This window comes from Sebastes fasciatus, chromosome 22, assembly GCF_043250625.1.
Source record: "Sebastes fasciatus isolate fSebFas1 chromosome 22, fSebFas1.pri, whole genome shotgun sequence".
Lineage (NCBI taxonomy): Eukaryota > Metazoa > Chordata > Actinopteri > Perciformes > Sebastidae > Sebastes > Sebastes fasciatus.
This window is the reverse complement of record NC_133816.1, coordinates 24046600-24072277: the sequence shown is the minus strand read 5'-3', so window position 1 is coordinate 24072277 and position 25678 is coordinate 24046600. Positions and strand designations below refer to the sequence as shown.

General features: G+C 39.0%; 2 protein-coding genes and 1 long non-coding RNA gene across 3 annotated transcripts in view; all 3 read left to right on the top strand.

Annotated features, from left to right (window-relative positions):
• The window catches only part of LOC141761342 (uncharacterized), a 251683-nt gene that overhangs the window by 69416 nt on the left and 156589 nt on the right, over window positions 1-25678 (top strand). The window lies entirely within an intron of this gene.
• Window positions 8470-18669, top strand: LOC141761248 (butyrophilin subfamily 3 member A2-like). The gene is made up of 11 exons (XM_074624578.1): window positions 8470-8775; window positions 12125-12227; window positions 12703-13044; window positions 14161-14454; window positions 14573-14713; window positions 15003-15061; window positions 15908-16012; window positions 16308-16355; window positions 17464-17547; window positions 18411-18533; window positions 18655-18669. The coding sequence occupies exons 1-11, from the start codon at window positions 8755-8757 to the stop codon at window positions 18667-18669; spliced, it is 1335 nt and encodes a 444-aa protein (XP_074480679.1). The 5' UTR covers window positions 8470-8754.
• On the top strand, window positions 21913-23736 carry LOC141760470 (uncharacterized). The gene is made up of 3 exons (XR_012592369.1): window positions 21913-22001; window positions 22546-22707; window positions 23630-23736. It is a non-coding gene; the product is annotated as an uncharacterized LOC141760470 (long non-coding RNA).

Sequence of the window (25678 nt, the reverse complement as noted above, 5' to 3'; positions counted from 1 at the left end):
TCAAGTAAGCAGTAATTTAACAATGTGACAGATAGCCCTAATAATAGAAGCCATGAAGCTGGTTGGTTTAGGTTAAAGTTACAGATTAGTTTGGGGATTTATAAGTATTACTACTCCTAGTGTGCTTCCAGGTAGAGAGGAAGGCATCCCAGACAAAGTCCTCAGACACATCTGTACTGTAGTTTAGCAGTGATTGTGTCATGTTTAAAGACATTTTAGATTTCACCATAGACATAGACAAAACACATACTTTAGGAACTTTAATTAGAAACTAAAAATAGAAAAATGATTTGTTGATCAGTTTGTGACTGCACGTTTTTACATTTGCCTATACATTTAGCAAGATTCTGTAAAAATATAAATTGAATAAAAATGTTACTTGACCGTGCTACCTTGAATTATTGAAGAAATCTTTGCTCTCCTCTCACGCCTCTAAAATGAACGGGGAAACAAAAAACGGAGAAAAGTCTTGATGAATTGAAGTAAATGGGGGGGGAGGGGGGGGCGTTTAACAACAGCAGAACTACATGAAAACATCAGTTTACTAACTCTCACACAACTTGTGCAGAATAATCCAAGATCCATTCGTATGCTCACTACTCGCCTGAAGTATATTGGCCGTATAGTGTATTAAATAGTCAGGTTTTAGTGAAGATGTGTGTGTTTTATGAAGTAGTGAGTTTACGACCGGATAAGTGAGACTTGGATTATTCTGCACAAGTCGTGTGAGAGTTTGTAAATGACCCTCATTTACTTCAATTCATCAAGACTCTCCTCCGGTTTTTGATTCTCCGTTCACCGTGGAGGCGTGAGAGGAAAACGGAAACGTTTTCTTCAATAATTCCAGGTAACACGTGGTGAACCTGATTGTCTTGATCTGATCTGAGAACAATGCATATCATCAGTTGAATGACAGGTTAAAATAGATATGCAGTGGCTTTTGGAGATGCTATAAACCTACCGGTGACGGAGATGTTGACACTGTTGCTCCTCTCTCCTCCTTCAGTCTCACACCAGAACTCTCCGCCTTCTGTTCGATAAACTCTCTTAATGGTGCAGGACCCTGTTGGCATCTTAGTATCACATTTTACATCAGATTCCTGGTTATTCCTGATCACTCTCAAATGAGTCGAGCCATCAGATCCCTTACAGTCAAAAGAAACAGAGTTGTGTTCGAAGTATTGCTGTCTGTTTGGAGTGACACGAAGAAAAGCTGCATCTGAAACCGAGAAAGAAATTATAGTGTCCAAAAGAAACGTTCAGAACTATGACAGGAAACAAAATCAACAAAACCACTGTACAGTAGCTGTCTACACCTTGTGGCAGATTAAAATGGGATTTTTTTTGCAAAATGTATTCTGGTATTTGCTAGTGACATGGAGATTAATTCATTAAACTCAACCTCTCCAAAAATATTAAACATAACTGTAAGAACTTAAATCACAGCATAGAGACACATACAGACTTTAGATAGACAGAATGATGCAAAATGTTTGGTATCTTTAGGAGGTTCTATTTGTTACTCACCACTTTTCGGAGTATAGCTGTTCAGCAGAGTGAATTCAAGCATCACTGGATGAGCAAAGGAGCAAAGTTGAATATCAGACAGACGGTTGGATATACAGGATGTAAAAGGTAGATAAAGAATAAATAAAGTCAGTACTCACACAGTCTGAAGCACAGAGCGGTGACCCCCATGTTGTTTAGCTGCTGACTGTCTGAGAATGAAATACAGCTCTCTATATAGACGAGGACTTCCTCTTTCTGTGCAGGTTATTTTCTGAACCAAACCTTTCTCTGTCTCTGATTGGTCGACCACCGCTTCCCCTCCGGTCGGCTCCAGTAGCTCAACCTCGGTGGCTCAGTAGGTCAAGCGGGTCTAGTCAAGCCAACAACCAGAATCAATGACATAACTGAATGAATGGATGATTCACACTTTCTTAGTAAACATACTTAGCTGTGTTTTTACCACTACTACAGAGAAAATACCAAACAGCACTACAGAACAGTGCATTAACCTGTAAGGCCAATCTGCACCCGCTGTGTGTCTTTTTGCTCTTTAAACTACGTCACCACACTGCCGGAGCACTTTCTCAGAGCGGTTACTGTTGCTGTGGATGGGTTCACATTAATGGAACGCCTGGTGCGTTTCATACCAGTATTAAAGGGTGCCTTGTGCAGCGATACCGGACGTCGATGGCCGTGACAAAGCCTCTATATTTGACGCCCTGGGAGTGATAACCATGGATGTACTAAGGGAACTGGATACAGCGTTGGAGGCGTTGGCCCCGTTCATTCCTGAGAGCAGGGCTGCGTTCGAATAGTCCTTTTTGCTCAGGAAGGTTCCTAACGGAGTGAAATGACCCTCTCAGTACTTCAGTAGCAGCCATGATAAGAGCCGTTCAAATTCACCAAAAGTTAAGGAGAGGAGCTTCAATGCTTCCTTTATTATCTCCTTTAGCAGAGGAAACACTGGAGCATCCTTTACCAAAGGAAAGGAGAGAATAACATCCCACGATTCCTTGCATCCGCAGCATTTAAAGCAACACACCATTCGGCCGTTCATAATAACAAACTATATGCTTATCTTGCATATTATTTTCATACGCTCATACACTAATTGGGATTCGTGTTTAATATTAGTGGACAGTGACAACCATTTCGTTTCACTTTATTTTTAATTAATTATTTATTTCGAACATGTAACAAATACCTCAGTAAAAAACAAAAAAGAATAACTAATAAAATGAACAGTAAACAATCAATTAACAAATAATCAACATAAATAAATATTACATGTCCGAAGAGAAGTTGGAAGAAGTATATGATCCTACACCTTCTCCATAACTCCAACAATTAACTCAATATGTATCATATATTCCTGTTTATTTCTATTCCAACCTGGTAATGAAGTGATATTTCTCCACATTAGGTCAGATAATCTTTATGATCTGTTGATAAAGTGTTCCAGCAGCAGCAGGAGGAGCTGTGGTATCTCTCTTTAACACACCGCAGGTGAAGGAGTCTGTCACTGAAAGACCTATTTAATAACACACGGGTTGCAACTCCTCCATCATTACCAGATTCCCTATCTCTTCTAACTACAGAATATCCCTTTACAACAAAATCCCACTGTGGTTTCAACCATGTCTCTTGTATACAGATTACATTCGGTTTATTTTGTAAATTATCAATATACTTCTTAAGCTCCTGTCCATTTGTCATTAAGCTTCTCACATTCCATTGTAGCAGAAGAACACCATTAAGAGGATCCAGCCCATGTTTGTGAGGATTGTGTATCTTCATTCAGAATGTTTCTAACTGTTTCCCATTCACTTCAAGGTACTTCTCAGCTGATCTGACAATTAATTTAATCCTTTCATTGCGACTTTTTGACTGTGCCGAACAGTTGATTATTTCTGCCATAAAGAGCACAAAGTCACTTTTTCTGACTAGCAGACTTTCCTCCTTCAACTTATCACATCCTGCACATTTTCCAACATCTTCATTCACAGTGTTATTTTGCTTTGTCACTTTTATGCCTCCTGAAACCTTCTTTGCTGCCTCTGCATAGCTGATTCCCTGATACACCTGGGGTCTTTCCCATTAGTGCTTTTATACGGCTTGACTCCTCGACTCCTCGACTCCTCTCCTCGCGTCTTAGTCCCGCCCACGGGAGATGCGAGCGGAGGAGGCGAGGAAACGACACGAGGAGATAGGAATCGAGTAAATATGTTTTTAGAGACATGAGACGTCGTTTCCTCTGAAGCGTCTGATGACAGCAGCAGCTGATCACATCTGGATCAGCTGTCAGTCAGCTCTAACAGCTGTTTATGTCTGAACTGATCTAATACTAATAAAGAAACAGAGTTATCAGAGCAGCAGTGTTTCCTCTCTGTTTAACAAACACCTGCACATGAATAACAGCTGGTCTGTGTTTCTACTGTGGACTGAGTCCTGCTTAGAGGACCAGGAACCATCTCTACTGTGGACTGAGTCCTGCTTAGAGGACCAGGAACCATCTCTACTGTGGACTGAGTCCTGCTTAGAGGACCAGGAACCATCTCTACTGTGGACTGAGTCCTGCTTAGAGGACCAGGAACCATCTCTACTGTGGACTGAGTCCTGCTTAGAGGACCAGGAACCATCTCTACTGGCACAATATCTTTATATTATTTATTCATTATTAGCATCTGTAGTTATTGATGTTCTGACAGTAGAAGTTATGTATTAGTCTGAATGTTTCAAGGAAAAGTGAAATGATGTAACTCATATCAAACCCGACGCTCAGGAATTATCAGCTTCACATGTGACTGAATGGAAATGATGATTAATGATGTAAAAGGTATAAAAGACAGACTCTCCTTCTCTCTCTGACTTTAACAGGATACTTAATAAAAGTGAATGAGTGAAATAACAGATCATCAAAAGAAAACTCTCTCTAATAAATGAGGAAAATTGATTGAGGTCTGTTTGGTTTTATAAACCCCTCTCAGAGTCAGACTCCTTCAGTGACGGTGTGTGAAGCAGAGCTCCTGCAGGTCCTTCTGCTGCTGGATCACTTCACCATCAACATGATCCGTCTGCTGTTCACTCCTACAGTTAACACAGATTATAACTAGACGGTGAATCAGAAGACAACTAAACTATAAATCTTTTAATCTGTGATCTGTCTTCACTCCGGTATGAAACTCAGTGATGTTGATGTATCTGATCAATCTGATCGGCTCAGCGTCCAATCAATAACTGATACGGATAAACTTCCGTGGAGGAAACACTGGAGGATACACTGGTGTATCTTCGCTCATAGCTCCTCCAGCAAGCCTCCTCGCTCCTCGATCCTCGCTCCTCGATGCGCATTTTATGAATTGGGACGTCCTTCAAGATGGAGGACTGAGATCAATTTCCGGGTCACAGCCGGAGGATCGAGGAGACGAGGAGGCAAAAAATGCTGAAATGAGAAGCACCTCTTGGGTGCATCCCAAAGCTCTTATTTTTCGTTTCCTCGATCCTCGCTTGAACCGGAAGTTGTTCTGGTGTGCCATCTTGAAGACCGTCCCAAAGCCCTTATTTGTGCATCGAGGAGCGAGGAGCGAGGAGCGAGGAGCGAGGAGGCTTGCCGGAGGAGCTATGAGCGAGGATACACCAGTGTATCCTGCACAGAAGTCTTTTACCGACCGACACGACCCCTTACTGGATATCAGTTATTGATTGGACGCTGCGCCGGTCGGTTTGATCTGATACATCAACATCACTAGAGTTTTATACCGGAGTGAAGACAGATCACATATTAAACGTTTTATAGTTTAGTTGTCTTCTGATTCACCATCTAGTTATAATGTGTGTTAATTGTAGCTCTGAGCAGCAGCAGAAGGACCTGCAGTAGCTCTGCTTCACACACCGTCAATGAAGCAGCCTGACAGTCAGAGGGGTTTATAAAACCTGACAAACAGTCTGAAATCACTTTCTGCATTTATTAGAATGATCTGTCTTTTCATGATCTGTTATTTCCCCCGTTAACTTTTATTAATGAAACTATTAAAGTCAGAGAGAGAAGGAGAGTCTGTCTGTCAGCAACAAACACCTTTTACATCATTTATCATCATTCAGTCACATGAGGCTGATGATTCCTGAACGTCTGGTTTGATATGAGTTACATCATTTACATTTTCCCTTTAGCCTAATAAATAATGTCCAGTGTTCAAAAAACACCATAGTCATATTCTGAGTTATTAAATAATGAGCTCACAATCAGAATATCAATAACTACAGACGCTAATAATGAATAAATAATATAAAGTTATTGATCCAGTAGAGATGGTTCCTGAGCCTCTAAGCAGTCCACAGTAGAAATACAGACTGCAGCTTGCACTTGTCTTTATTAGTATTAGATCAGTTCAGACACAAACAGCTGTTAAAGCTGACTGACAGCTGATCCAGATGTGATCAGCTGCTGCTGTCATCAGAAACGGACTCGCTTCAGGTGACGCTTCAGAGGTAACAACGTTCCCTTGCTCTTAAATCGTATTTCCTCGTTTCCTCTGTCCTCGCATGGTTTCCTTGCGTCTCTCCATGCTTCCCTGGTGGGAGGGACTAAGACGCAAGGATGAGACGCAAGTGAGGGAAACGGGGATGCAATTAAGAGCTTTGGCATGCAGCTCTTGACTCGCTGCACATCTGCCCTGACAGCTGCTCAGTGGTGCATGAAGCCTAAATAGCTCGACCTCCGTCTGGAAAAGTACCCGGATCTTGGGCACATGGAACATGCGCAGTAGAGCATCCGCTCGGTCACGGCTTGTTCTCCAGCCTCGAACTGGGTCTCACTCACATGAACGGAGGAAGGGAAATAACTCTGGATTCAGCTGTTAGTGCGTTTTACAACTTTTAAGACCTACATAAGGACTATTAGAGTGTTCATACTGGGGAGTTGATTCACCTTAAAATAGATTATCCTCTGAGTTACAGACGTCTCTTTCTCAATGTAAGTCTATGGGAAAAAGTCTTTATGGACCCAACGGCATCACTTGAAGGACACGGAAGTTGTAGTACCGTCGTTTGGCCACTACGGGAGCACTGGCATGTTCAGGGAGTGGCCTTGGGTGGCACAGGCCACCCCTGAAATCTGATTGGCCACCCCAAGTGCCACCCCAATATCTTACAATATGATTGTCTATATGCCCAGTCAGAGGCGGGCCACGGCACTGAATGTAAACTGCACTCTTGTTTAGAGTTGCAGTTCCTTCTCAAACCTGAGAGGCAGAGATGCGCTAAAGTAGTATGTAGCCTGCAAAAAAAAAGGCGCGAAGAAGAAGAAGTTTGAGCAGGTGAACCTACAGGTGAACCTACAGGTGAACCTACAGGTGAACCTACAGGTGAAACAAACTGTTTTTCTACAGTCAGTCTATGGAAGCAACACGTCTCTGGAGCGTCGTCGTGAAAGATGTGAGTAGCCTACATTTTACTACACTTACTGAGCCTGTAGTTAAACGCTGTAACGGTAATAAACTAAACATTACCCTGTCTTGTTTTATTTCTTTTTATTGTAATTGGCACAAGGCTGTCATCATCTCATCTCATTAGCAAACACTGTTTTGACTGTCAACGATGTTAAATCTAACATTGAGCTATTCTGTACTGCGTAACATTGTTATGTTAGACCCGTGTTGCTGCATGTGAGCGGAGTTGTTCAGCTCTAAAGCTCATTAAAACTCATTTGAGGACAACCATGCTAGACAACAGACTAAGCCATTTAGGTTTGCTAAGTATTGAGTCAAGAAGAGCGAGGGCACTCAACATGGATGATTTTATCAAAGTGTTTGCAAGCAAACACAAGAACAGGCGAATTGCACTGTTTTAACCCTCCTGTTTTCCTCAGGCCAAGGAAGGAAGAAGGGAGGGAGGAAGGACGGAATGAAGAACAGAGGAAGGACAGAGGGAGGAAAGAAAGAGAGAAGGACAGGAAGACGGGAGGGAGGAAGGAAGCAAGGAAGGAAGGAACTGTCAAAACAGATTGGGTCTCTTGAATGGTAATACTAGGTAATACTAGAGTAACCAACACTAGCACATGTAAAGCTTATAATTTGTTTGGTTAAATAATTTGTTCAAAGAGGCGTATGTATTCTAAATATGTTTGCACTTTATAGGCGGAGAGTGACTGTGTTTTTTAATGTGCATTGTTTTCTTATGTTGGCTTTTGGAGTCACAGGTTATTTTGTAGCATTATTACTGTAACAAATCAGTGTTGAAACAAGATTTGTTACAAGTGATGTAAGCTTTTTTTATGCACACATAAGCTCTGGTAAGGTCAGCTATCTCTGTTGATGAAATATTCTACATGGTCTGTACCTCCAACCATTTACATTGTTGCACATGTAAAGTTTTGCACAGTTTTGTCAAGTAAATATTTTGCCCAAAGAGTCTTATTTATTTTAATTTTGTTGGCACTTTATAAAGTGACTGTTTTAGAATAAGGATTTTCTTTTGTATGTAACCTACTTTGGGAATTTACAAATTATTTTGGCATTATTTAACAGTTCACTTTACAATGTTAAAACAGGATTTGCTGGTATGTGAGGAGGGATGTGACTTTTGTTTATACCTGGGAGTTCAGGTTTCTCTGTTGCTGAGAATACTACAGTAACTTACTACACTGTGGCACATGTGACAAGTTTTGTCAAGTAAATGTTTTGCCCCAAACAGGCTTATTTATTGTAATTTTGTTGGCACTTTATACAGAAAGTGCATTGTCTTTTTTGTATGTACTGTATATCATACCTTGGAAGGTTGTTTTGAGGTTAGAATAAAGTATGGTAGTTTTCAATCACATTTGTATGTTGCCTTTTCCTGAATGTTGTGACTAGTAGGTCTGTTCTTGCTTGCAGTGTTAGTAAGTGAAGTAGATATGGGTTGTGGAGACAAAAATGGTAAATTAATGCTATGCCGACACCTGGTTGTGTGTGTGTATTTTCTTGTGTGTGTGTGTGCGTGCATACGTGAGTGTATATGTCTGTGCGCAGGCGCTCCTGCTCACACTTCATGCCACCCCCGCATAAGTCAGTGCCCCACTGGTGCCACCCCTATCAAAAATGTCTGGACACGCCCCTGTACGGGAGTTGGGATCAACGACAGACGCACTTCCCGAGGGCTTGGTGATAACGCTCTCCTGCACTACGAAGCGAGTTCAACATACCCGGGGTGTCTTCTGGTTATCTGGCTTCACTTAACATAACATCCGAGATCTCACTAAACTCTACTATGAAGCTGGTTATCAACTCGGTAAGTCAACTCAGGGTTTCTCAGTCTGGATATGAGCGCGTTCACATGAACGAGGAGGTGTTTACAGAATCTGACCAATCACAGACATGAACAAGACTAAAGACTGACTGACTGACTGACTGACTGACTGACTGACTGACTGACTGACTGACTGACTGACTGACTGACTGACTGACTGACTGACAGACTGACAGACAGGCAGACAGAGAGACACATTTAACAAAGGAAGAAACTATATTAGAACAAATACGAAGAAGTTAAACTCTTAATCAGACTAACAGTAACACAGATGAAGCTGCCAACTGCAGAAAGAACAGCTGGAAAAAGAAAAAACTCCAGATGTGTGAATGTGTAAATTAACAGATTTATTAATTTAGAGGAACACTCAAATGTCAGATATAGTCATCTAAATATAAATAACTTTTCAGAGTGTAATAGATGAATAGATTACACCTAGTTTACACTGTGAGTATGATGTTGCGTCTTTCAGCTGTGTTCCTCCTCTCTGACGGTGTGAAACGGACTCAAGAGGAAGTAAAACTAAATAAATATAAAAACATAATTCAAAGCTTTAAACACCCTCAACATAAAGTCTGCTGTTCTTCCTGCATTTCTCAGTTTAAACTGTGTTGTTTTTATTATGATTATGACTTAAACTTCTTCATATGTGTGTAATATTATCATACAAACACCACACGGAGCTCTGATGGGTCAGTAGGAGGTGCTTTCATAGAAGTTGATCTCTTATCTGGAACATAACCTGCTCCAGAACAGGTTAGCCGTTCAGCATCAGTGACCATGGAGATCTACCCTGATAAGAAGTGAACCAGTTTCGTAGTCCAGGCCTCTGGTGAGATAGCAGGCCTAACAACTACTTCCTGAACTCTCCCCCTTTTTCTAAATTACTAAGACAATAAAAGGATATTGATATTATTCCTGGTGGTTTTGATTGAAGCTGTAATATTTTATTCTAGTGATCAGTTACAAACACTCTGAGCGTAGGAAATCAGACCCAATCACCAGACTGTGTTTAAAGTTTAACTCAGTTATTAACCCTCTGAGACCCACAGCAGAGCCGTCTGTTTTTAGGAGGTCCAGGGGGTTATTAGGGGGTCCAGGGGGTCTTTAGGGGGTCCAGGGGGTGTTTAGGAGGTCCAGGGGGTCTTTAGGGGGTCCAGGGGGTCTTTAGGGGGAGATAGCAGGTCAACAGTAGATGTCACATAGAAATGGTGTACATCATCTGAAAGCTGAGAACCTGTAGATTAATTTGCGAGTCAGCTCAGCTCTGTGAGTCAAGTTGTTCTAGTCATAAATAAACATGAATTAGATGAATTGTAAAAATGTGTTTAGAACATTATGATAGAAGTCTGTGATGTCCATCTCCATGCTCTATCAAGTCTCATAAGTTGTTGCAGCAATTTTTTCGGATTGATACCATTTGTTACACAGATTTTTGTACCATTGGAGAATTGATGAAAAGTCATGCTGTGATTTGGGATCAAAAACTTTTGACATTTGGAGATTTCTTCAACGTTTTTTTGGTGATTGGATGGCGAGCACTTCTGTTGTGTAAACGTCTCAGAAACCCCTTTATTGATCAATCTAGCTAGGAAAGCCATCCATCCTCTGAATGCTCTAGGTCTCTAGTCTGATCCATCCATCATCTGAATGCTCTAGGTCTCTAGTCTGATCCATCCATCCTCTGAATGCTCTAGGTCTCTAGTCTGATCCATCCATCCTCTGAATGCTCTAGGTCTCTAGTCTGATCCATCCATCCTCTGAATGCTCTAGGCCTCTAGTTTGATCCATCCATCCTCTGAATGCTCTAGGTCTCTAGTTTGATCCATCCATCCTCTGAATGCTCTAGGTCTCTAGTCTGATCCATCCATCATCTGAATGCTCTAGGTCTCTAGTCTGATCCATCCATCCTCTGAATGCTCTAGGTCTCTAGTCTGATCCATCCATCCTCTGAATGCTCTAGGTCTCTAGTTTGATCCATCCATCCTCTGAATGCTCTAGGTCTCTAGTTTGATCCATCCATCCTCTGAATGCTCTAGGTCTCTAGTTTGATCCATCCATCCTCTGAATGTTCTAGGTCTCTAGTTTGATCCATCCATCCTCTGAATGCTCTAGGTCTCTAGTTTGATCCATCCATCCTCTGAATGCTCTAGGTCTCTAGTCTGATCCATCCATCATCTGAATGCTCTAGGTCTCTAGTCTGATCCATCCATCCTCTGAATGCTCTAGGTCTCTAGTTTGATCCATCCATCCTCTGAATGCTCTAGGTCTCTAGTTTGATCCATCCATCCTCTGAATGCTCTAGGTCTCTAGTTTGATCCATCCATCCTCTGAATGTTCTAGGTCTCTAGTTTGATCCATCCATCCTCTGAATGCTCTAGGTCTCTAGTTTGATCCATCCATCCTCTGAATGCTCTAGGTCTCTAGTCTGATCCATCCATCCTCTGAATGCTCTAGGTCTCTAGTTTGATCCATCCATCCTCTGAGTGCTCTAGGTCTCTAGTCTGATCCATCCATCCTCTGAATGCTCTAGGTCTCTAGTTTGTGGCTGTTAAGTTTGAAAGTGACATATAATACATAACATATGGAAGCTCAGGGGGGAACTACATGAGCTGTTACTACATGATGTGCACTACAAACTAAATATAATGCATGAGCACTCTGCAGTAGATAAAAGAAGTGAGAGCCAAAGTCAACAGCCTGTCAATGATTCAACTGACTTCTATTCTTAAACTTGGTATCACTTTATCGACATTAAAAGTGGGTCTGCATTCAGAGTCGTGGGCTCTGTAGTATAATACTCTGTAACAGATAATTAAGTCTATTTTAAAACCGGTGTAAAACATTGAAACCATCGAGGAAATGTCTTTCAAATGTTGAATAATTGTGTTGATTATTTCAAATTCAACCAGACTTTGGTTTTTATGATTATTTTAAACAGACGCTTGTTAGTTTTGACTGCAACATTTTTTTTTATCATTTTTATAGCAGTCAGTGGACTTTGTATCTCACGTAAAGAGCTCTAATGAAGGATAAACTATTGAACGAGTTTGGCAGAATCAAAGCACTTTTAAAATTCATTAAGGAGCCGTCTCTGCCATGTTGGTATGAAAAGTTAAAGCATATCTCAGTTTTAACTGCCCCATACATAGATAGTATCCATATGAACTCTCTATAGGACCGTCTGTGTTGCAGAAGTGAAAGTTCAACTATATTACATGGACACGTCACAGTAGTAATGGTATTGTTTTTACTTTATTAGTTATTTTGCTGCTTTCCAAAGCATATATGTTTTCCATATGATGTATCGCTGGTCTCATTTGATTTTCAGAGCTTTAAGATGCTTCCCCAGAGGACCGGACTGTCCCTTCAGTCTCCGCTCAGACCCCTCAGTGTTTTGGTTTTCCATCTTCTCCTAACACAATCTTGTAGAGGTAACTCACACAAAGTATTAAAGTCACATCAAATCATATCAATATATGTCATTAAATGAAAGCTTAAAGACTGATGTTCAGTGTTTTTGGACTCTCACAAAAACATGATGTCATTGGTTCTTGAAGCTTTTGGTTTGTTTCAGAGAACTGAAGTGTTTCAATGTCATCTACAGTATAAGCACATGTTGTCTACAGTTATTGACGTCATTATAAAGTGACATAATCACTTTTAACACTAAAGCAACTTGTGCTTTAGTTGCTACGGAAAACTGTTCAGGAAAAACAAATTAAATACATTGTAGTGAACATGTTGTAGATAGGATACCTTCTAAATGAACAGTACTTGAGTAAAGTTACATTCCACTGCTGTCTGCTGCTATTAGCACAGTATCATAATGTACAACGAGCCTTATAGAAATGAACATATTTAACTCCTTCCTACTGCAGGAATGAATTAACATATCTATTTCTTCAGGTCAGTCTCAGATGATTGGTCCACCTCAGCCAATAGTAGCATTAGTTGGCGATGACATCATTTTGCCATGCCATCTGGAACCTGCAGTGGATGTTGCTGCCATGACGTTGGAGTGGACGAGATCCGACCTGAACTCTATATTTGTCTTTGTGTGGCGTGCTGGCAAGGACCTCGTACATGTTAAAGATCCATCCTACACAGGAAGAACATCACTGTTCACTGATGGACTGAAGCACGGAAACATTTCACTGAAACTCTCCAAAGTGAAACTTTCTGATGAGGGGAGATACAAATGCTATGTTGCAGACCTGGATAAAGAATCTTTGGTTGAGCTTGTTGTTGGTAAGTGGACACAGTGTATCTACACACACGAGTTGTGACTTGGTAAAATGAGGTTGCAGATATCTGTAATGAGGTCAGAAGGGGGCGGAAGCTATTCAAAAATACGATGGCGCTTCACTGCAGCTGTATGGGTGTATAAAGTATGTCTGGAGACAATAAATCTACAACACGCTGTACATTTCTACCACAACTCTCCAGTGAACAAAGCTCTCATTGGCCACAGCCGGCCGCACATTGAGACCGATGATATGTGTCCAGTTCAGAGGACTAAAGGCTTGTTGTGATTAAAATGATCTTGCAGCTCGTGGTCTACCTCACTACAGTTAGAAAGAGCCCTCGTCTGTGTTTTAACAACTTATGAGTTATTGATCCGGAGAGTTTGAATCTGTGAATATCTTTCACACTTTACCGAATTATCCAAGTTAGTAAAAGCTTCTGCTGACACTGTTCAGATGCTTTGTTGGGCCGATATCCAATGGGAAGCCTTGATGAGCAACGTCATAACAACAACTCTGACTAGTCATAATGAGGTTATAGATATCTGTAACTGTTATTTTGGATAGTCAGAATTGAATTACAGATATCTCTAAATGTCGTTTTGACTAGTCACAATGACGTTGTGGATATCTCTAACGTTAATTCCAGATAGTCAAGGTTAGCTATTAAATGTTAAAACAGCTTGTCATAGTCAGCCAGTGATGTTTGGAGATGAAGAACACAATGACAGTCATGTAACATCAGTATAAATGAGGGTTAAACATGTTTTATAAGAACAGCTCAGTTGTAGATGTCATGGGCAGAAATGTTTTCTCATTAGGTTGATTAGTAAACTGTATATGACACCTAACAGAGTTTAACAAACACATAATCTGATATGCAATAATCTAAGACCAGCTTTCCGATGCAAACTGTTTCTGAATTGTCAAGTTTTAGTATTGGCAGCAGTAAATATGTGACCCCTTTGACTTCAAGCAGCTTCATCATCAGTTCAGGGACCAACTGGGTTTATTTGCCGTATAAACAACGCTAATGCAGAAGATATTTATTATATACATTTAATCATTCATGTGGTGATTGTATTGCTGACTTCTGTTTTAAATGTTTCCTTTTACTCAGCATCAGGTGCTGCTTCCTACCTGGTCATAACTTTATCAGGGATTGATGAAGCCACCAGAGGAGTGATGTTAGACTGCAGGTCTGAAGGCTGGTATCCAGAGCCTGAGGTGTTGTGGCTGGACGGTGAGGGAAACCTCCTCTCTGCTGGACCTCCAGAGACAGTCAGAGGTCCTGATGACCTCTATACTGTCAGCAGCAGAGTGACTGTGGAGAAGAGACACAGCAACAGCTTCACCTGTAGAGTCCAACAGAAGAACACCAACCAGACCAGAGAGACACACATCCAGGTTCCAGGTAGAAATCATCATTATTTAATATAATAATATATTTTTTATGATAAGATTGTAGTTTCAGTTTCAAATAGCTGGAGTTCAGTTTTCTATAAATGTTATTCTGTGTTTTATCTTTTCAGATGATTTCTTTAAGCTTCAGTCCAGTTCTGTTCCCGTCATCACTGGTTTAGCTGTTTGTTTGGCTGTTAGTTTGGCTGTTTCCATCCTGCTGCTTCTGTTAGTTCTCTTTGTTGTGTGGAAATGGAGAAAAAACATAATCAGTAAGTCACACATTTATTAATAAAAGTTATTTTCACAGGTTTTATGGAGAATAGTGATATGAATTTTGTAAATTACATTTTAATTGGAAATGAAAATGTCTGTATTTTACAGGTTATGGTGTTGATAAAAAAAATGTGATGGCATGTCTACTTTTATTTCCCATTAGGCCAATTTAGTCTTATTTTTATAACCCATTTTATACTTCATTTTAGACTCAAATGTCTCTGTGATTTCTTAAAATGAATGTAAGTGCCTTTAACTCTCCTTCCTTTTTTTTTTTACACAAAGAGACGCAGAGAAACCACCTGGATCAAAGAGAGAGAGAGACGCTCATGAAGAGCAAACTTGTAAGTAAAGAAACAGGACATTACTTTCAGTGTCCAAAATAATTAAAGCTGCAGTGGGTAGAAATGAGCGAATATGATTCAAAAAGTTATTTTTATAAAAACAGAGCCATGAGGAGCAGAAGTCTCTCAGAACATTTGAATTATAATATGCTGAAAGGTTATTATGGAATATACTGCCTACTACTGGTTTAAGAAGAGAACAAGAGCAGTGATGACTGAGAGCTAACTTTAACTGATGTTCAGAGGTTCAAGAGAAATGAAAAAGAAGAGGCACGATTCAGACAAAGAGATGAAGATGTGAGCAAACGTTAGAGGAGATTAGAATAAGAGAAAAAGAGAGATGAGCCAGAAATGCAAAGAAAACATGTTGTGTGGTGTCTTCACTGATATTATAAAATCATATCTTGTATCATGTCTCTGTTCATCTTTGCCCTCTCAGGAGAGATCTGAGCAGCAGCTCCAGGAGGAGCAGAAGAGGATGGAGGAGAAGAGGAGGGAGGAGCAGGAGAGGATGGAGGAGAAGAGGAGGGAGGAGAAGAGGAGGGAGGAGCAGGAGAGGATGGAGGAGAAGAGGAGGGAGGAGCAGGAGAGGATGGAGGAGAAGAGGAGGGAGGAGCAGAAGAGGATGGAGGAAGCTGAGAAGGAGGTTCAGACCCTGCATTTTTGTTTTATTTGATGCCTGTTGGTTTTTGTTGTTTGGATTATTCAGCTGGATTTATTAAAGCTCGCTTTTATTTAAAAACTACCTTTTCTGCCTGTAACTCTGCGTTTGGGTCCCCCTGTGAATTCATAACCCTGACAACATGTCTCTCATTGTCTCTCTCCACCTTGTCTCTGTCCTTCCAGATAGAAACTAAAGGAGCTGAGCTGCAGCAGCTCCATGAAGAGAAGAAGAGGAACAAGAACGAGCTGCAGAGCCTGAAGGAAGAGCTGGAGAAGAAGAACAAAGAGGTTCATGTCTTCATCTTCATCTCTCTATTATTAATACAGAATAAATAGAGACAGAGATAGATCAGGTTGAATGAGTTCTCTCATCTGAGCCTCTAACCTGCAGACAGACTCTCAACTCAACATTTCTGCTGTTTGAGGAACACTAGATGATCAAAGTGTTTACTGAGATCCACTTGACTGAATATGAAGCTACTTGTTCATATTGTACTCAGTGAAACTGAACCATCAGGTTGAATCATTACTCTCATGATTTAATGTGGTTCTCATGTGTCTCTTCATGTCCTCCTCCTTCCAGATGGAGAGAATTATAAACGCCTCTAGCAAGTCTATCATTCATTCTTTGGTAAGTGGTCATCATAAAGGTACAATATATACAATACATTTATATAATGTACAATAAATACAATGTATGAGTTCAATACAGAAACAGTAATGTGACTACTGGAACATATCATCAGTTCATTATGATGTCAAGAAGCAGTTTAACACAAGTTATACGTCATGAAGTATCGAGGTGATAAAACAATGTTTAGTATCTTTTAGAGCAGTTAAAGAGTCCAGCGTCTCCAGGACCTCATACTGAACATCAGGGTCAAACACTTCTCACATTAAAAGGAACACTAACAGATGAATATATGTTTATTGTGTATCTGTGTCTGATTATGATTTACTAACAGTTGAAATCAACATCCATCTGTCTGTCTGTTAGCTGAAGGACAAACCACAAGCAATATTTGCAGGAGCAAAAAAGTGCTGAAAGACACATTAGAATACATGTTTCATAATAGAGTCCAATCTACTTCACACTAGGAGGGTGTAACGATCAGGACCAGAGGACATGCAGGGACAAGACTAGTGCTATTTTGTTTAATATTAATAAACTTTGAATAAACCTATTTGGTAATTAATACATCTGATAAGTGTATTTCATCAGTGTTTCTGACCACTAGTAGTCAGACTTGGTGTGTTTTCTCCTGTGAACTAGAGTTTATTCTACTGGTGTTTCTGAGTAGTCGTGATGTGACTCAACTATATCAGGTGTATTACTGAGGACCAATGAAGAGCAGAGTTGAGTGTTTAGTTGTTTGTATGATCAGTTCTCTAGAAAGCTGCAAGCAGCAACACCACAGACCAAACATTCAGCCTGTTGTAGACAGACATGTTCTGGATAGACACTGAACTAGTAATACAAATGTGTATAACTATTCAGTTACATTCTTCCTGCAGGTAGTAGGTATGGTATTTTATAACTCTAAAGCAGAAGCATCTCTGTATTCAGTATTGTTGATGTAACAGATGATAAATCAGTGTTATGTTTCCAGTATTAATCCACTCAGAGTAAACTGAGTCAAACTGTCTGAGTATGAACAGGTTTCATCATCCAGCTGATCACAATGAGAATTCATCCAGACATTAATGTGAACATTTACTTCATCTCTCCTCTCTCCCAGTTGAACAAACAGCTCTGGGATGAGCAGCAGAAGAAAGAGGAAGCTGAGAGAGAACTGAAGCAGCTGATGACCAAGAACACTGAGGTTCATCTTTTTACCAAATCATTGTTTCATCTTCTTGTTATGACATTGATTTGTTGCTGAGACCAAGATTATTAAACTAACCATGAGAGCAAATCAGAGAATAACTGAAACACAAAGAAGTGAAACAGTAAATCGATTTATTAACATTTAATCTAATCTGGGATCAAATGTAAAGTTCTTATTTTCGAATTTCATGTTAGATAGATGTGCTCAGAGTAAACAGGTTAAACCTGAGACTAACTATGTGCACATTATCACAACATCCAGCCAATCAGAAACTAGTTCATCAGGATATAATGTGGACTAAATTACAGTGATATGTCCATTATTATGACTTATAGATTGTGAATGAGAAGAAATGTAGAGATAATCAGACTGGATTCATGAACAGATAAAACTGTGCAGTCCTGAAAGGTTTAATGAAAGCAGAAGAGCAGCAGAGATAAATAATAACTAAATCTCCAACAAGAGGAATTCAAACAGACGTATTTGGGATGAAGCAGGTCGTTCTGTTTGAAGAGTCAACACCATTCACACATACAGAGCAGATGGAAGTTTAACCTGGTTTAACAATATAGAAACAGTAATGTGACTACTGGAACATATCATCAGTTCATAATGATGTCAAGAAGCAATTTAACACAAGTTAAAAGTCATGAAGTATCGAGGTGATAAAACAATGTTTAGTATCTTTTAGAGCAGTTAAAGAGTCCAGCGTCTCCAGGACCTCATACTGAACATCAGGGTCAAACACTTCTCACATTAAAAGAAACACTAACAGATGAATATATGTTTATTGTGTATCTGTGTCTGATTATGATTTACTAACAGTTGAAATCAACATCCATCTGTCTGTCTGTTAGCTGGAGGACAAACAAGAAGAAGCAGCTGAGGCACAGTTGAAGAAGATTAATGAAGAGCTGAAGAAGGCACAGCGTCAACTGAAGAGTATGAAGGATGAAAGCATCAGCCAGTTGATGAGAGAAGTAAAGACACATATACAAACACCTACACATCACTCAGATCAACACAATGTTATGCTGTCTGTGCTGTTCACTGGAAAAGATGAAGTCTCTTTTGAAATACAATTGTTTTATCTCTCATCAGAATGAAGAACAATGAAGATGTTTATTGTCACAAAAATATTTGCAGGAGCAGAAAAGTGCTGAAAGACACATTAGAATACATGTTTCATAATAGAGTCCAATCTACTTCACACTAGGAGGGTGTAACGATCAGGACCAGAGGACATGCAGGGACAAGATTAGTGCCATTTTGTTTAATATTAATAAACTTTGAATAAACCTATCTGGTAATTAATACATCTGATAAGTGTATTTCATCAGTGTTTCTGACCACTAGTAGCCAGACTTGGTGTTTCTGAGTAGTCGTGATGTGACTCAACTATATCAGGTGTATTACTGAGGACCAATGAAGAGCAGAGTTGAGTGTTTAGTTGTTTGTATGATCAATTCTCTAGAAAGCTGCAAGCAGCAACACCACAGACCAAACATTCAGCCTGTTGTAGACAGACATGTTCTGGATAGACACTGAACTAGTAATACAAATGTGTATAACTATTCAGTTCCATTCTTCCTGCAGGTAGTAGGTATGGTATTTTATAACTCTAAAGCAGAAGCATCTCTGTATTCAGTATTGTTGATGTAACAGATGATAAATCAGTGTTATGTTTCCAGTATTAATCCACTCAGAGTAAACTGAGTCAAACTGTCTGAGTATGAACAGGTTTCATCATCCAGCTGATCACAATGAGAATTCATCCAGATATTAATGTGAACATTTACTTCATCTCTCCCAGTTTAACAAACAGCTCCATGATCAGCAGCAGAAGAAAGAGAAAGCTGAGAGAGATCTGAAGCAGCTGATGACCAAGAACACTGAGGTTCATCTTTTCACCAGATCATTGTTTTATCTTCTCCATGTGACTTTGATTTGTTGCTGAGATTAAATTAACCATGAGAGAAAATCTGAGAATAACTGAAACCCAAAGAAGTGAAACAGTAAATCTATTTATTCATATTAAATCTAATCTGTGATCAAATGTGATAAAGATTTGATTTTTATTGATGTCATTTTTGTAGATGGAAATTTAACCTGGTTTTACAAAACATAAAAAAGTAATGTGACTACTGGAACATATCATCAGTTCATAATGATGTCAAGAAGCAATTTAACACAAGTTATAAGTCATGAAGTATCGAGGTGATAAAACAATGTTTAGTATCTTTTAGAGCAGTTAAAGAGTCCAGCGTCTCCAGGACCTCATACTGAACATCAGGGTCAAACACTTCTCACATTAAAAGGAACACTAACAGATGAATATATGTTTATTGTGTATCTGTGTCTGATTATGATTTACTAACAGTTGAACTCAACATCCATCTGTCTGTCTGTTAGCTGGAGGACAAACAACAAGCAGCTGATGCACAGATGAAGAACAGTAATGAAGAGCTGAAGGAGACAAAACATCAACTGAAGATCAAGAATGAAGAGATCAACCAGCTGAAGAGAGAAGTACACACACACACACACACACACACACACACACACACACACACACACACACACACACACACACACACACACACACACACACACACACACACATAACTCTCATCAGAATGAAGAACAGTGAAGATGTTTATTGTGGTTGCAAAAATATTTGCAGGAGTAACAAAGTACCAGAGGACATGCAGTGTGGTGCAATGTGGACAAGCGATACGTTCAATATTAATAAACTTTGAATAAAGAAGTGACATCACTCTGAGCTTTAGTTCTCTGCAGACTGAGTCCAGCATGTCATCAGCAGCAGGTCTTTACAGGCAGCAGCTCATTGACTGAACTTCACTTCTGCTGCTGGATGCTGGATAGAATAACGTTACAACCAAACTAGTCTGAGTGGATAGTCTACAGGGACAGCACCACTCTGAACCTGAAACTCAACTAGTGTATGTTTCTACCATACTAACTTAAACGTGTATTACTGAGGACCAACGAAGAGCAGAGTTGAGTGTTTAGTTGTTTGTATGATCAGTTCTCTAGAAAGCTGCAAGCAGCAACACCACAGACCAAACATTCAGCCTGTTGTAGACATGATTTTCACGGGCACTGCACTAGTACAATAATACAAATCTGTAAAACTATTTAGTAACATTCTTCCTGCAGGTAAATAGCTACATACAGTAACCAACACATATTTGACAAAGTATGATATTTTGAAAATCCAAAGAAGAAGCATCTCTTTATTGAGCATTGTTGGTTTAACAGTGGTTTAAACAGTAAAAACAGTTTAATGATTAATGTGCTGGTTGGAGAGGGGAGACCTCAGCGGGTGTTTCCAGTATAAATCTACACAGAATAATTGAACCTGAGTCAAACTGTCTGAGTATGATCAGGTTTCATCATCCAGCTGATCACAATGAGAATTCATCCAGACATTAATGTGAACATTTACTTCATCTCTCCTCTCTCCCACTTTAACAAACAGCTCTGTGATCAGCAGCAGAAGAAGAAAGAGGAAGCTGAGAGAGATCTGGAGCAGCTGATGACCAAGAACCCTGAGGTTCACCTTTTCACCCAAATCCATCTGAATTATTTACGATATTTTTATATTATTTATATTCTCCATATGGCATTGGTTTGTTGCTGAGACAAACATGATCAAACTAACCATGAGAGCAAATCTGAGAATAACGGAAACACAAAGAAGTGAAACAGTAAATCTATTTATTCATATTAAATCTAATCTGTGATCAAATGTGATAAAGATTAGGTTTTTATTGATGTACTTTTTGTTCTGCTGAATCATCTTGATGAGGTTATTTTGAGAAATTCTGTGTGATTAGTTTAGTTAAAAGTTCTTATTATCTAATTACGTGTTGAACCCATCATTTAAGTCATTCACTGATTGTAACACCTACATAGATAGATACTTTATTGTTCCCGAAGGAAATTTAGGCATCCAGTAACTTAAACAACAGTTGCAACACCAATACACCTTAAAAAGAGATCAAATCGAATAGAATAAAGTAAGATAAAATAAAAGATAACATAAGTACAGCAGTGAAGTGACAGTGTGCCAATGGTAGTGCAAATAGCGCAAGAGTACTGAATTTAGTAGTGTATATTATAGTGTATGATACAGTACCGTAGTGTAATAGTATAATGAAGTACCTGATATTTACAGTCTAGATGTGCTCAGAGTAAACAGGTTAAACCTGAGACTAACTATGTGCTCATTATCACAACATCCAGCCAATCAGAAACTAGTTCATCAGGATATAATGTGGACTAAATAAAGTACTGAATGAAACTAAATGTCTCTCTTCATCTCTCTTTACCTCCAGATTGAGAAGCAGCTCCATGATGAGAAGACTAAAAGGGAGGAAGCTGAGAAAGAAGTGGAGAACCTAAAGAAAGAGATGCAGACCAAGGTTATTTATTACCTAAAACACTGTTTATTAATGTATCTGTTTTCATCTCACTTTATTTTAATCTTCTTCACAAATAATTGACATTTGTCTGAAACCAAAACAAATCAGAAAAAACATGAGAGCAAATCTGAGACTGAACAGACCACAAAGTGCCACAGCAGCTGTCCATAGAACAAGTCAGTATGACCTCTGACCTTTCTAAGTCTGAAGCAAACATCTTTCCATTGACTTTGTTTGCTCTCGCACCACGTCTAAAATGTTCCTCCTGTCTGTCTGAACACACGACCTACTGTTAGAGGAACATGTATTAACAATCAATACTGTTTAATATTTCTAAAAACAAACTAAATAGACAAATTAGAATTTCACTTTGTCCAAAAATTCTCTTTAACAGCTTAAAAAGTCAGAACACAGCTTCAGTCAGCAGTTAAACGGATCAGACCATCACTTCCTGCATTAATCTACTGCTGAAAGATCAACATCCGTCTGTTGGCTACTTCATTAATGTTGAATGACTAATCTGTGTGTGTTGTATCTCTCTCAGGTAAACACAAGCAGATGCAATGTCCTGGAGGCTGATGATTCTCAGTCCTTTCATCAGGACAACAGCAGCTCAGCCAGTCAGAGCTCAACCACAGAACCTCTCATTGTCATTGAGGTCGACAAACTGAACCAATATATCCGTCTCATAAACACGTCCGATCAGGTAATGTTGTTTGTGTGTATGGACACTGTATGAGTACTTTATTAGTGTTTATTATATGTATAGCAATATGTTATCTAAGTGTATCCAGTGATGGGCCGTTCAAACCTGACATGCTACAACTAATCCTCATACAACAGTTCGTATAATATCTTATAAAAAGTTATTTCTCATTTTCCGTGTTTTTTTCCTACGAATGTCTGGGAACGCATGACGCAAATGTAAATTTCCACTACAGTCTTTTCAGAAAAGGAAACTACTTAGTTAGGTTTAGGTAACACAACTACTTAGTTAAGTTTAGGCAACAAACCTACTTAGTTAGGTTGAGGAAAAGATTGACTTAGTAAGGTTTAGGCAACAAACCTACAGTATTTAGTTAGGTTTAGGAAAAGATTGACTTGGTAAGGTTTAGGCAACAAACCTATTTAGATTTAGGCCAAAACACTACTTAGTTAGGTTTAGGTAACAAATGTACTTAGTCAGGTTTAGGTAACAAATGTACTTAGTTAGGTTTAGGCAACAAAACTACTTAGTTTGGCTTAGGAAAGGATCCACTTGGTTAAGTTTAGGTGGTTTACGTGGGTTTACGTGACAAATAAATAAATATTGACATCTGGTTTCACACGGGACCCAGCCATCGACCTCCTCCCCACGCTGCGTTTGTCACTGTTTGTACGTCCTGGTTCACAGATTACGTAGATTGAATACAATTTAATTTTCTGGGATATACACAAATTACAGTGCATTACTTTTTGTAGGTATAGCTATGAACGGTGTATGAGAACAGCCTGCCTGCTGTTTACCTGAGAATACACTTTCTCTTGTTTTCATGTCATTTATAAACACAACTAATTCAACTGTAACATTCATTCATTAGTCTTTCTTTCTCTCCACCTCCCTATCCTGCCCAATTTACCTCCTGTAGAAACAACTACTGGGAGACTGGATATTACAAGGACAGTTCAACGATACAAAACCCATCACATACAAATTTGATCGTTCATTTACACTCAGGTCTAGAAACACTGTCAATGTAAGTCGTTAATGATTTCTTAATTTATGTTGTTGCTATTGTCCTTTTCGTTCTTCTGTCTTTCACCATTGTTGTTGAGTTCCATTTGAAACTTTAATAATAATAATTATAATGCTTTGTTACTTTGATTATTTAATGATTTAACTTACTGCTTATAAGTCTGTGACCTTTGCATTTTACAGATGTGGGTCCCACAATGTGGTCCTCATTTTCCTCCCTCTGACCTGGTGTGGAAGGACCTGAAGCGCTGGAACTTTAGAGACAACCTGCAGTTCACCCTCATCAACCACACTGGAGAGATACAACATCAACTCAGTTTATAGTCACTGAAGGATACTAATTAATTTCCTTTTTTTTGTGTTCCTACTTATTTTTCTTTAGCTTATCTTACCTTTTAGCTGCTTTTATCAGCAACAGGAAAGGGTCATGAGAGAAAATTCCCACATTAACTAACATTATAAATCAGGAACATCATGACTCAGATCTTCATACAAAAACACATATTATAGTAATGACCAATATTAGGTCACATTACTTTTTGATCTGGGATCAACTAAATTAAATAGCAAATCAAACTGTATTACATTTTGTTATTGTGGTAAATTCAACAATTCAAAACATGTTTTGTTTTAAATGTGGTGAAAATAATGTAACCGTTTTATTGCTGCTGTATTACTGGAGAACATTCTTCATTGTTAAGGCAAATATATATATCATCATCATCATCATCAAATGTTATAAAGACAAAGAGTAAAACAAATTAATCTCAAAATCTAAATGTGAGGTAACGTAACTCAGGAACTTGTATTTTATATGTTTACCAGATTGAATATTTATATTAGACCTCATCAGATCTATGTTTTTCTACTTTTTGTATTGTTTTTAATTCAATTCAATATACTGTATATTTCCATACTGCATTTTCTGTAATGAAGATATATAAAGATAAATGTTTGATATTTGATTCGATGTTTGAGTCCAGATGCTGATGTACATATTTGAGAAATATTTGCTTTGGGAAATGTCAAGTGTTTTCTTTTACAAATAAAAATCTTTATACATAAGGATATAATTTTGCATCTGGTATTGGTACATTCTGTTTACATTGTACATTCATTCACAAAGAACATTATGAAAGACTTGGATATAAACAGGCTTTTGGGTATATACAAATATCTCCGACCTTTTCACGAAGGAGGTTGAAGGAATGAAAGAGGGAGGCTGTGTCCACCATCGGTTACGTTAATCAGAGTATGAACGGCTGCATGTAAACGTGAATATCAGTGCAATATTCATTTTCATTAGCCATGTAAACAGCTTATAGGAATATTGTCTTTTTCGGAATAAGGGCAAAAAACTGAATATTGTGTGCACGTAAACGTAATCAATGCTGATGCTGATTTAAATGCAGTTTTCCATGTGTGTGTCTTTTATTCGGCTAAGTAGAGCCCAATCCCCCCCCCCCCGCCCCCCCATATCACCATTAGCTGCCAAGACAGGCGCATATTTATGAATTTGCAAAAAGAATCAAATTGCCCGATTACGGACTTGTTTGTTTTTCTGAAATCTTTTGTAACTCCATCACTCGTCATGTGGTTGATTATCTAAACCCTCAAAAATACTACCATGCAATAACGAAATTAATTAACCCATCAAACTAAACCTTGGTTTCCTGTTGGTCAGGGATCGCATCACAAGCAGCAGAGTCATGCATACTGACCAGTAATGCTGCTGTAGAGCCAATACCCTTTGGTGTAGTAGGTGACTGTTTCCACTAATGTTCAAACACAGCTACATGATATTCAGGATCCTCCAGGGCAACTACAGTATTTACAGATATCAGATATCCTTGTTTCTCTCTTTTATCTTTCTATTTCACTTCCAGGTTCTTTGCCAGCCACAAACACTGAATACAAATAAGGCTGATACTGAAGATGATAT

Coding starts and splice junctions, on each gene's coding strand:
- LOC141761248 (XM_074624578.1), top strand. CDS start 8,755: ATGAAGCTGGTTATCAACTCG. Junction 13,045..14,160: donor TTTGGTTGAGCTTGTTGTTG/GTAAGTGGACAC, acceptor CCTTTTACTCAG/CATCAGGTGCTGCTTCCTAC. Junction 17,548..18,410: donor TGATGACCAAGAACACTGAG/GTTCATCTTTTT, acceptor TCTGTCTGTTAG/CTGGAGGACAAACAAGAAGA.